This window comes from Panicum hallii, chromosome 2, assembly GCF_002211085.1.
Source record: "Panicum hallii strain FIL2 chromosome 2, PHallii_v3.1, whole genome shotgun sequence".
Lineage (NCBI taxonomy): Eukaryota > Viridiplantae > Streptophyta > Magnoliopsida > Poales > Poaceae > Panicum > Panicum hallii.
Genome location: NC_038043.1, coordinates 2,186,475 through 2,199,393, shown reverse-complemented (window position 1 = coordinate 2,199,393; position 12,919 = coordinate 2,186,475). Strand labels below are relative to the sequence as shown.

Sequence of the window (12,919 nt, the reverse complement as noted above, 5' to 3'; positions counted from 1 at the left end):
CATCATCATCGTTGTTCCAGGGGCTGCAAACAAATGGGCTGCTTATGGATGAGCGGTTACTAATGCTTATTACCAAGCCTTTCCGGTTCTGATCAGAACATAAACGATCAGCAACCGGTTCCTCCTCTTGCTTCTTTTCATCTAAGAAAAGAAAAGTTGCCGCTCGTTCAGGCAAATCATCGAACACATTAAGCGCATGGACAGCCGAAGAAAATCAGTAGCTCTGTTCATCTTCTTCGTTGGTCCCTTCGCTCGCTCGACGCCCAGACGCCGCCGCACGCTGCAACCACGGGAACTGGGGAGGGGAGGAGGGGTCTCTACACCACGGGTTGCTGGGCATCCGCCTACCGTACTGCAGCGGGAGCTCCGTCTCTGCCGGCAGCGTCGCCGGACGCCATGGCCGCCGGCGCCAATGTTTTACAGAACATCCCCTTTGAAATTGCAAATACCCTGGATCCCGATTATTAATCGCGATCCGAATACATGCAAATTGCCCCCTGGTATTTACATTTAACCCCCTATTTTGGATCGCATCGCGATCCGATTATTTGCATATTGCAGCTTATATTTTTCAAATACCCCCCTGCCTTGGTATATCTTCCTCGACGCCGCCGCCGCCGCCTCCGCCACGCCGTGCTCGTGGTCCGGGAGCGCCGCCTCCGGCGCAGGTTACGCTCGCCCCGCCTGCCGTTGATGGCGCGAAACTCGTGCTACCCAGACGAGCACGACTTCCCGACGCCGTTGGGCATGGCGGACCCCGCCGTCGCGGCGCGGCGCACGATCGCCGGCGTCGATCGGACCGGCAGCGTCGGGGAACACCCCGCGCAGGTACCGCCCCAGCTCGTCGCCTCCAACCACGGCCGCCCGCACAAGTTCTCGCGCATGCAAGTTAGCGCCGGACTACGGACTACCTCGGCTCGCCCCTGGCCATCGCCGACACCGTCATCTTCTGGGACTGGAGCGCTGCTCTGCACGACCGAGGTGTGATCTGAGCCTCCTGTCTGAACTGCAACCTTCAGACCTGCTTAACTTTCAGTACTTGTTGATCTTGCTCGTAAACTTTCAGTACTGAACTCGCAGTGTCTAGTAGAATGCTAAAAAAGTAAACGAAGTGAATTCTGTAGTGTAGTTCCACTCTCCAAACTGAATGAAGGTTCTCGTGGTTGGTTGGTTTCATGCTGGTATTTTCGCTACATCAATCAAGCTACCAGTCTGCTGAATCTTTGGATCGTCCTTTGCAGGGATCAAGCCGGGCCCAGACAACGAAAGCTGCGGCCTTCCTCGCTGGCCTTTGCAGCTTGCATCTTCAGAGTTCCTCAGAGTTCAGACTAGTGTTGTTCCCCACGTATGTTGAGAAGGGGAAAAAAATGCTCAGTTCCTCTCCTCCTCCCCTGTACAAGTAGTACTAGTGCTTCTGTACTTCCTGTATGTAGACGATCCATCCATCCGATGTATATGTATTTACCTGGAGCAGCCAAAGAAGGCTTTTTTTTTCAGGAAAAAAAAGCCAAAGAAGGCTGCCTGAATACAAAATTGGAGAACGGCAACCACGGAGTCGCGGCCACTGCTTCGCACCCGGTGCTGATGTCGCGGAGGTGCAAACTGGAGAGCGGACGCGCGCCGAAAAGGGCAGCGTAGAGGCCCTATGTGGACTCCAAGAGAGCCATGGACGCCCTGGCAGCAAACGGACGCGGCGCATCTCTCCCGCCCACGACACGCTCGATGGATTGCCATACCCGCATAGCAGCAGGTGAACCAGCTCTCTTGAATCCTGAGCGTGACTGTGTTTTTTTTTTGAAATAAAGTGACTGGGATTTAGCAAAGCTAATATCTGCAAGGCAAGGTCTTTAGCTTGGAAGAATAATTAGTGAGGTAATATTGTGGGCTTTCCGTTTGATTCAATTTAGGAGCATTTGTTTTGACCAACAGAAATTGATTTTAGTAAAATATGAAAAACAGAGTCCGCATGTCACATGTTTAGTTATTGACAACATAGGTTATTAGTAACTTTAGAGTTTGCAAGAAAATTGTTTATGGGGCAAACCTAAAATTTTGTAGCGGTCGTCCTGTTTCTTCAGCATCGGAGAGGAGGGAAGCAGAGCCGCTGCTTCCTGCTTTATGCTTAGCCAAGTGAAGAGAAGAGGAACAGAGAGACATCAGGCAGCGGAGATAACATGTTAAGGCCTCCCTGATGCAGCCTTTGTCACTTAAGCCAGGGCACGTATTGCAATACTTAGAATATGCACAGGTCTGAACCTCACCTAACGTTGAATAATACTAATGTTACCCGTTCTATATTTTTTTTCAGCGACTAATGTTACCCCTTCTTTCTCTTCAGCTTATCGCTTGTCAGACATATCTACCTTTGATTATCCATTATCTTTCTCACAAAATGAATGTCCAGTAGCGTTCTGGGCGTCGTGGTTTGTTCATGGCGCTGGCTGTTGGGGCTTTTCCAATATTTTGGAATCCCTTGCTGAGGTGGGAGGTGGAGCTGTCCGGGCTCCGGCAATGAAGATGAAGATTGGATGATAAATATTTTCCAACAAATCCATGTTCATTTGGATTATGCACTCAAGAATTTGATAAGTCAATGTTCATTTGGAAAGTACTTTTAAGCTCTAGAAAGCGAGGCCTGTTTGTTGTCAGTTTTTTCACTTTCAGAAATTGATAAGCCAATGTCCAGATCTAAGATACTTGGAGCCTAGACATGTTATTCTATTATTTTAAATTTTTTGAAGCTGTGTCAACACAGATAATGCTTTCTGAAAGTGTTCTAGTCATAAATTTGGAGACCTTATTATCTGAGATTTTGATTTGTAAAGGAATGCATATTTCTGGAAGTTCTTTCTCTTATGTATTCAATATTGGTATTTTCTCAATTTATTTTATTTTATTTTATTATTGTCGATGGTCATGGTTTTGTCGATGCTGACGGTGATAGAGATATGATCACTGACACGGTCATAAAAACCTTCAGTGCTGGGGATACTTCTGTGATAGTCTTTGGGTTGGAGGAGGAAGGGTGAGCTCGAGGTGAGGCTGGGGCATTTCTTGGCCGTCATAGATCGATGTCATGGATGTTGTCTTTGTTACCCAACTCGGAGGATGGAGAGAGGGCTGGTACTGAGGTTGATCATGCTGATGCTCTTGCATCCTTGAAGCCGGACAAGTGGAGGACAAAAATAGCGAGGAGGGCGGCAAGAGGGATGACTCTTTCTCGTTCGTGGCAAGTAATCAATTGGTCTGTTGACTTCTTTTCCGCGCTTTGTAGTTGTCCTAGGTGTGGCAATGACAAGCTCACAAATGTACGTTCTGCTGCCATGCTCGTGTGTTAGACAATTAAGGTTTGGAAATGACACGTAATGCACGATCAAGCATTTTAAGCTCTTCTCTTCTCCTTTAATTAGGCAAAATGACTAAACAAGGGTCTTGGCACCGCAAGCTATTATCTAGACAGAATGTTGCGGCTGCAGACCTACACATGTGTCTTGGCACCAGAAGCTATTCTCTGGACGTCACATATCCTGAGCACATGTGCATGCACATGCAAAAGAAAAATATAATGCTAATTTAAGGTTGTGTTCGGATCAAACAAATTCGAGGTATGAAGAGCATTGAGGAGGATGGGAAGGGGTAGTCCCACTTGGACACGTGTTTGGTGTTGAGACAGGGACCTGAGACAAGAATATCCTTGTAGATTTTGGATGACTCCGGTGCTGTTCGGATCTAAGGGCAAATGGCAAAAGGGCAAATGGTAAAATTTTTACTCCTGTCACATCAGATGTTTGGACGCTAATTAGAAGTATTAAATATAGTTTAATTAAAAAACTAATTATATAGATGAGGACTAAATGACGAGACGAATCTATTAAGCCTAATTAATCCATAATTAGCAAAATTACCGTAGCATTTGCCCTTTTGCACTTTGGGGTGTTTGGATGCAAAAGTAAAAAAAAAGTGCAAAAGAGCAAAAGTTTTGCACTTTCTCTTTCTCTTTCCATTGGATCCGAACAGACCCTCCATCCCTGAAAAAAGAGCGGAAAGGGTCAGGCACCCTCGTGCGGTCACAACTCGTTCTTTCTTCCTCACGCTTCATCCATTTGTTTCTCACCCCAACACCAAATGATGCCGTCGGCACATGGATACACCACATCACCCGTTTGTGCTACCCCCACTCTGCCCCCTCACGCCCGTCGCGCCACTCTGTTGCCCCCAATGCCTGCGACGCCGTCAGCACGCGGCCACACCATGGCACCCGCTCGCCCGCCAACTCCACGTTCTCGCGCCTGTCGTGCCGGCCTCTGGTGCCCGTTCGACCCGTTGCACCGCCCTCACGCCACTAAATCGTCCAATCGCAATGCCTCCTCACGCCTGCCGAACCCGTCACGGCGCCCCCAGTCCGCCCCCATGTGCCAGCCTCCATGCCGCAGGAGGTCGCTGCCCCGAGTGCCGCCCATCACGCCGAGAGGATCGCCACCCACCACTGATCATGGAACAATTTTTATATCGAAAGTTTCCAAGATTCGAAAAATGTTTTGGATTCAAATTTCAAAACTGAGATTTGGTCAATATTTGGCACAAACCCTGATTTATCCCTTAACCCAGGAGTTACTTCCATGATTAGGGCTTATTAATTAATCTTGTGACAAAGGAGTGTCACAAAGACGTAGTGGTGTGTCTTAAGTAGGAGAGAAACTGTGGCAAACGCTTTGGTAAGTTAGAATGAGTCATATTAGTCCCCTTCCAAAAAATTAAATTTTTTGGATATGTTTAGTTTCATTATCAAGAAAATGACATTAAGTAGTTAAAATGCATTTGATTTTCTAGAAAATTGAAAAATTACCAAAAATGTTCATAAATCTTATGAAAACCAAATTACATGGTAAATATTATATAGTGTTTCATAACAAATGGTTAAAGTTTGGTCTAAGTGCCTTCAAATGTTTTGGAGGAGTGTAGTTATGAGCGTTGTGGTTAGAGAATACAAGTAAAATAGTAGAAACATTCCAACTGCAAACCAGCAAGCTAAGGTCTGAGTAGTAAGTGGATTCTAGGTTTTTTGTTAGGTCAAATGACAACTTGGTCGTAAACTTGCCGCTGAGTTTTTTCGTTGACTTATTTTTTGTTTTTTAGTTAGACTACACCCATTTTGCTTGCATCTTCAATCAAATTATTATATGCTCTCCCCACTATGAGCTATTTGTTGGTTTCGTTCTTTTATTTTTCTAGTTAGAGTCCACTTGTGTTGCTTGCTGCTTCGTCGCCTCGATAATTAGTGAAATGGATCACATTATAAGGTTGTTATAAATTTATTTAGGGCCTGTCTGGAACCTCTAAAGATAACAGTTATCAGCTAAAATTATCCCTAGGAGCGAGTTCCAAATACCCCTAGCTAAAAGGTGGGATAACTATTAGCTGGACCCTAGGTAACTGTTATCCCATTAGCCAGCCCAACCCAGCTAACAACAGCTAATAGTTATCCCATACTATTAGCTGGAGGTTCCAAACATCCCCAGCTAACAGTTAGCCAGCTAATAGTTAGCTGGCCTATTTTAGCTAACAAAACTTTAGCTGGCTAACTGTTATCCCTAGAGGTTCCAAACATGCCCTTACGTTATCGCATATAATACTTACATTTTCGATTGAACATAACGTGACAAATTATAATTTTTCACAAAATTTTGGCAACTCAAAAGTGTCAATGTAGGACTTCACAAGGTGTACCACATCAAGGAATCCACACAATGGGGTAGCATGGCATCTTATTTTGGCCGTATTAACGCATCGGCGCGAGAGACTACATAGACTGAACAGGCCGTCACCACTATTGGCTAACCTAACTATATATTCGAGTACGCAAACCTTCAAAGTCAACATTACTCCCGAATGCCTCATCTGCGAATAATGCTGAGATCTTCCCCTCAGCTTAAGAGAAAGACCCCCGACTTAACTTCCACTAACCCCGGCTAACTAAAGAGGAAAGCCGAAGAGAATTATGGCGAATCACCCATAGAGAAATAAGCATGCTCAAGGGGGCTAAGTGTTAGTAACTATGCACGCATCTAAACTCAAGATAAGACTAGATCCAACACTAACATATATAGAAATATATGACTAAACAAGTACTTAATTCTTGCAAAGGAAATGAATAAAAGATACAAGAGCTCACCAATCTCCGGAAGAATTTTTCTGGAGTCCGAGCGATGCTCGATTCCACACTAACTCCCGACAGTGCTACACCTACACTAAACAAATCCAAGGAAGAGTACTACAGTAGTATTTCGAGTGCAGAGTGTGTTCCAGCCAGGGGGGGGGGGGGGGGGGGAGGTTACTCCGATCAAGCTTTTTAAGCTCTTCTCTTTTCCTTTAATTAGGCAAAACGACTAAACAAGGGTCTAGGCACCGCAAGCTATTCTCTGGACAAAATGCTGCGGCTGCATACCCACACACGTGTCTCAGCACCGCAAGCTATTCTCTGGACATCACATAATCTGAGCACATGTGCATGCACATGCAAAAGAAAAATAGAATGCTAATTTAAGGGTGTGTTCAGTTCAATCCAATTCGAGGGACAAAGAGCGATGAGGGAGAATGGGAAGGGACATGGACATGTGTTTGGCGTTGAGATGGGGATCTGTGACAAGAATATTCCTTGAGATCCTTGATGAAGCCATCCCCCAAAAAAGAGCGGACGGGGTCATCCATCCTTGTGCGGTCACAACTCATTCTTTCTTCCTCACCCTTCTCCCGTTCGTTTCTCACCCCAACACCAAATGACGCCGCCGGCACATGGCAACACCATGTCGCCCGTTTATGCCACCCCCACTCCGCCCCCTCACGCCCGTTTATGGCACAAAGACATAGTGGTGTGTCTTAAGTAGGGGAGAAACTGTGACAAACGCTTCATAAATTTGACTGTTTCGATGAAACCTTTTTGGTAATTTATAATGAAACTTTTTTGGTAATTTATAATGAGTCATATCATCATCAAGAAAATGACATTAAGTAGTTAAAATGCATTTAAATTCCTAGAAAACTAAATAATTAGCAAAAACATTCATATATTATTATGAAAAGCAAATTATATGGTAAATATTATATTGTGTTTCATGAAAATGGTTAAAGTTTGGTTCTAACTAGCTTCAAACGTTTTGGGGGAGTGTACTTATGAGCGTTGTGGTTAGAAAATAGGAATAAAATAGTGCAAACATCCAAACTGCAAGCCAGCAAGCGAAGGTCTGAGTGGTAAGTGGATTGCAGGTTTTCTATTAGGTCAAATGACAACGTGGTCGTAAACTCACCACTGAGGCTTTTGTTGGTTTAAATTTTTTTAGTTAGACTCCACCCGTTTTGCTTTCTGCTTCAATCAACTTAGCATATGCTCTCCCCACTATGAGCTATTTGTCGGTTTAGTTCTTTTTTCTTTGCTAGTTAGACTCCACTCGTGTTGCTTGCTGCTTCGTTGCCTCAATAATTTAGTCAAATGGATCACATTATACGGTTGGTATAAATTTATTTACATTATCACATTATAATACTTATATTGTTGATTCAACATAATGTGGCGAATTATAATTTGTCACAAAATTTGGGCCCAGGACAAATCCATGACGTTCTCATGCTATCAATCTGTGACAATTTTAAGTGTCACAAAATAAACTGGAGGTTGTATGGTCCATATGCAAATCTATTACGAAAATTTATAAATCGTCACAAATGTTGTCTAAGTTATGATGTTTTCAATAAATGTCACCAGAAATCCATCATGGATTAAATGATTTGGTTAATATAATATCACCCCTTGTCGCAGAAAACAAGAGGCCACAAATAAATACACGACACCCAGGCTGATGCTAGGAAAAAGTATTGTGTGGAAATCCCTTCTTTAGTGAAAAACTACAAACCTAAATATAGTTCTTCGGTTTTATAGCCTGTGAATTGGCCAGCTCAGCGGTGCGACAGTTGATTTGATGCAGCCTGCACGAACATATCACTAGAATGGGTCAAGATGGCCAAATGGGTCACCAAAGCGCCCACGAGGGAGCGATTTTTTTTTTTTGAAAAATACAACGGTGGGGCTAGAACGAAACGAAGGAGAGCACCCCGATTCCCCCAGCAAGCAATGTAAGAATATTAAGCACCGTAACCATACATGTCATCATTTTTGTCAAGGTTGAGCTTATATTTCGTCGAGCGTCTTGCTCTGTGAAGCAAAATGATTGGCAACATGCATCTTTCAGTATGTAACGTTGTGCATTCCATTCCCAGAATACTTTGTTCTGTATGAACTGAGTTTCATCCGTATGCAGTTACCTCAAGGACTGTATAGTGCAGTCATCGTTATTACCTGGGGGTGATCGTTTGCGTTTGGTCACTGCAGGAGTTGATGTCTGCAGCCAAGCAGAGAAAAGGAAAGGAAACATAAAGAAGAAATAAGTATTGCAGTGTTGCGTGCAAATGGTCTTAACAAACATAGCAGCGGGTACCTATTTCCAATGCAATTTATCACAGCAATTACGGTTTAATATTTATACTATTTTGATAATGTTTGAGGTGTTATATCTGCAGGTAAAACAGTAGAACCTTTTGCGTTGAGAGACGTCACCGGCACACTCGCCAGCACGCATACCAGTTGGTCCTGTTGTCCGGGTAGTGATTTGATATAGTGTGCACAAGATTTTTAGTGGCCTGTTCGAGTTTGCGGCCAACCGTGCTCCCGTCGTCGCGCGCACTCGTTTCTTGTGCTTTCTCTCACACCCGTTGTACCCATCGATTTCGCTCGCTGATGGCAGTCCGCGCCATAGCCATAGTGCTCCTGTGCCCCACCTGTTCCATGCTGATGACATTCCTCTAATTTCTTGGGTTTACTAAGCTACGGGCATCCAGCCAGATCCAGTCGCGCCTGCTATTGCCGTTGAAGCAGCGTCCGGCTGTGGCGTGCCCACCATACCAGGGCCTCTCGCATCACACTGCTCAAGAGAGCGCCCAAACAGGGTCAGCGTAGCCCTTTTAAAACAAGAGTTTTATAGTTTCAGTTGAAAAGAAAAAAGAAAAGAGATGTACAATTCCACATAAATTAGGGAAGGAAGGTACACGTTAAATAGATAGCTTCGTGTCCTTACACAGAAAAGCCTACGGTCTAGCTAGGCATATACACTCTCTGTTCAGAATTACTATGTTTAACCGTTCATCTCATTGATTTTTTTTAAATATGTTATTTACTTTATTGTGATTTGTTTTATTAGTAGAGATACTTTAATTATAGCTTATTTATTTTCTTAAAAAAGTACAACTTATTTATATTTTTCTGTTTACACAAAAAAAAATGAACAGAGTAAAAGAAAGTCAAAAGTGACTCATAATTATGAAAAGAGTACCAGATAGTATGTAATAAAAATAGATGATAATTCCCAATTGCACAAGAAGCACGAACACGCCTGATGATACCCATAAACATCCCAATTGCACAAGAAGCACAAACATACACCTGGTGATACCCATAAACAAACATAGTATCTCTAAGAGGAACCGTTGCATCCTCCTTCTTTCCACCAACAAGGGGGCACGCAAGCCCCGTAAAACCCACCGCCTTGTCCTGCATTGAGATCACAAAATGTCCCGGGACAACATTCATCGCTATAGACACAAAGACCCCATGTTTCTGTACACTCCAAAAGACGTCTCGTAGTTCTGCCGGACGCCGGCACAACTGCTCTGCTGGTTCCATCACCCGATCCCTGCGGCTCGGACTCGGAGAGGGCCATGGCCAATGGAGCTGCCGCCGGCAGCAAGATGACTGCCATCAGCAGCAGCAGCACCACCACCGGCACACTCACACGGTCTGCTGTGTGGCCACCCTTCATCCCTCACTCTTCTCTCCCTAGCTCTCAGCTTTCTTTTGTTTGCCCTTCCCCGGTGTCAATCCATCCATCTTCCATGGCTATTTATAGGCTGTTCCGGGTGCTAACCACCTCCATCGCAAGAGATGAGTGAAAAATGGAGCAATAATGCAGCACCAAGTCACTCGTACTAAATGTGAATAAAAATGTGGCAATCATATGCAGCACCGCGTCACAGAGATGTGAATGAAAATTTGAGCAATGACCCGGACCTGTGCCAGGTCCAAAACTATTATTTCTCAAAGTCAACACGCGGTGCCTCGTATGATGAACTGAGTCTGGGTGTCGTTTTGGATTGGACAGCTATATATCAGAGAGCTGGTCACGTCTTCTATTGAATGCTTCTCAGTGGGATCCTATGCTCCAATTAGTACACCGCTAGGTCCTGATCACATGCGCCATTAGGAGAGACTAGAGAGTGGATGTAGAAAATCTCAGTTTTACATGTGATGGACAGGGAACGGGGTCCTCTGAATTGCTTCGATCAATTCAGAGACCACGGAAGATGCATTAGCTCAAATCTGGATCGTCCATTTACAAGCAAACGGTAACAGCGTCTTCTTCCCCACGGACTCTTTTCTCCACTCTCACGAAATCCTCCTCCCTGGACGACGAGTCAAAGCGACGGGCTGCGCGGCGAGGGCCCTTGTTCCCCTGGGCGGCACGGCAAGGGGAAGGCCGTTCTTCTTGCACATAACAAGAGTGCAGGAACCAAAATCATCTGACTGCAAATGGTTGTTTTGTCCACGCTCCATTTTCACCGGGCTCAAAATCTTACTCGTTGCAGTTTAGGCCGGCGTACCAGCCAGAGGGTCTGTACGATGAGGCGAAGAGCAGCATAAGCTCCAACGACGCCGGCGAGAAACCAAAGCTCCAGCTGTGGCATCAGAATGGTAGGTGTTCAGAGGGCACGGTCCCGATCAGGAGGACGAGGGACGACCTGCTCCGAGCCAGCTCCATTCGGCGGTATGGCAGGAAACGGCATACTGCTCCGAACCCAATGTCTGTTGACCCTAACATGCTCAGCGAGGGTGGTCACCAAGTATGTGTGTTTTATCTTTTTGAGAGCTTGAGATCGAACATCGTAGTAGTAGTTCCATTGACATCTTCTGATTACTGCACTGTTCTCATTGTGGAATTCAGCATGCCATAGCGTACGTCCAGGGCGATAAGTACTTCGGTGCTAAGGCCACCATTAATGTTTGGGAGCCCAAGATTCAGCAGGCGAATGAGTTCAGCCTGTCCCAGCTGTGGATCTTGGGTGGTTCATTTGGGGAGGATCTTAACAGCATTGAGGCTGGTTGGCAGGTACTCCAAAGAGCCTGAACTCATTGAGTTCAATCAAAGCTGTACTTGACATTGACACACACACTAAACTTCTTGGCTGTGGAGTTGGTCCTTTGGTGAGGCAACTTGGATTTGTGTGCTTACTAGTGTTGTATGATGTGTTGCTCATCAGGTTAGCCCGGACTTGTATGGAGACAACAACACTAGATTGTTTACATACTGGACGGTAAGTATCACAATGTCGCTAATGCTTTGTATTAAAGTAGTTCTGCACTTGTGTGGTGAACAATTCTCACGACCAAACATTAACCTAGTACTGTTGTGCATTTGCAGAGTGATGCATACCAGGCAACAGGGTGCTACAACATCTTGTGCTCGGGATTCATTCAGATCAACAACGAGATTGCCATGGGGGCGAGCATCTTCCCCATCTCTAACTACGGTGGATCCCAGTCTGACATCAGCATACTGATCTGGAAGGTGAGCACTAAGACTGAGAAACTAAAGCAACAATTAAACATCACCACATGCTCTGCTTAGTGCCTTAAGAATCTGCACGGTCACCACAGTGCCAGAGAATCTTTGCCCCAATTGGTACAAAAATGCTTCTGCCCATGCTCGCACCGATAACAGTATTTAAAGATGGTTTCCTGTGCAAACCACATGCACTGCATACTAGTAAACACTTTTATGATGAGCTGTTATCTAATAACCATTCTGCTCTTCGTCTGCTCCGTGTGCGCAGGATCCGAAGGAAGGGAACTGGTGGATGCAGTTTGGCAAGGAGTACGTCTTGGGCTACTGGCCGTCCTTCCTCTTCTCCTACCTCGCCGACAGCGCGTCGATGATCGAGTGGGGCGGCGAGGTGGTGAACTCGGAGCCTGACGGCACGCACACGTCGACGCAGATGGGCAGCGGGCACTTCCCGGAGGAAGGGTTCGGCAAGGCAAGCTACTTCAAGAACATCCAGGTGGTGGACAGCAGCAACCAGCTGAGCGCCCCCAAGGGGCTGGGAACCTTCACCGAGCAGTCCAACTGCTACGACGTGCAGGACGGCAACAATGGCGCATGGGGCACGTACTTCTACTACGGAGGACCCGGCAAGAATGCTAACTGCCCGTGACTTTGTGTGGAATACACTTTCTGTGTTGTTGCTCTGAGCGGGTGTGCAGATGTAACCAGCCATTGATTGATACAGCATCTGTGTCTCGTCGTTCACCTCTAGTTTAGTTTTGTAATATGTGCATGTGCCTTAGTGCTCTGTTCCCTTTTGAGTTGCCATGTAAAGTTTCTGAAGAGAAGAAGCATGGCTTAAGAAGGTGGTGCTGAGCTTGTTTAACCCGGAAATCTCTTCTGTGAGCATGGTAAGATAGAAGGTCTGGCACATCCCTGGAAGCCCCGGGACCTTGCCTTCAATGTGTTTGGCATGAAATAGTTCAAAGTTGCAGAAATGCAGAGAGCGTCAACGAATGATGTCACTGGGATCCAGAGCTTGATGTGTTAGGTTTTGCAAAACTCCATAGACATGCAGAAGAGATGCTATCCCCACTCCGACCAAGACAGAACTTTTACCCTATTTATTTGTCACAAATCTACATATAGTTCGTTGTTTGTTAGTCAAAGGCCATGCAGCACAATGGAAGGCCAACATGAACTTGCGGCCCATCTAATATGCATGCAACAAGGCCAGCTAATAAGTAATAGGCAACAAGCCCAGTTAATAAGCATGA

At 45.4% G+C, this 12,919-nt stretch overlaps 1 protein-coding gene and 1 long non-coding RNA gene across 2 annotated transcripts; both read left to right on the top strand.

Annotated features, from left to right (window-relative positions):
* Positions 1 to 1,511: 1,511 nt before the first annotated feature.
* On the top strand, positions 1,512 to 2,798 carry LOC112882254. Its single transcript, XR_003226630.1, has 3 exons — positions 1,512 to 1,750; positions 2,079 to 2,248; positions 2,339 to 2,798. It is a non-coding gene; the product is annotated as an uncharacterized LOC112882254 (long non-coding RNA).
* Positions 2,799 to 9,765: 6,967 nt separating this feature from the next.
* On the top strand, positions 9,766 to 12,435 carry LOC112880061. Its single transcript, XM_025944523.1, has 6 exons — positions 9,766 to 9,842; positions 10,611 to 10,944; positions 11,046 to 11,210; positions 11,362 to 11,415; positions 11,523 to 11,669; positions 11,935 to 12,435. The coding sequence occupies exons 1-6, from the start codon at positions 9,766 to 9,768 to the stop codon at positions 12,310 to 12,312; spliced, it is 1,155 nt and encodes a 384-aa protein (XP_025800308.1). The 3' UTR covers positions 12,313 to 12,435.
* The last annotated feature ends 484 nt before the right edge of the window (positions 12,436 to 12,919 follow it).

Bases quoted from the DNA above. Each gene is read 5' to 3' on its own strand.
- LOC112880061 (XM_025944523.1), top strand. From the start codon at position 9,766: ATGGCCAATGGAGCTGCCGCCGGCAGCAAGATGACTGCCATCAGCAGC. The intron at 10,945-11,045 runs GTATGTGTGTTT...TGTGGAATTCAG, and splicing joins TCAGCGAGGGTGGTCACCAA to CATGCCATAGCGTACGTCCA. The intron at 11,416-11,522 runs GTAAGTATCACA...GTGCATTTGCAG, and splicing joins GATTGTTTACATACTGGACG to AGTGATGCATACCAGGCAAC.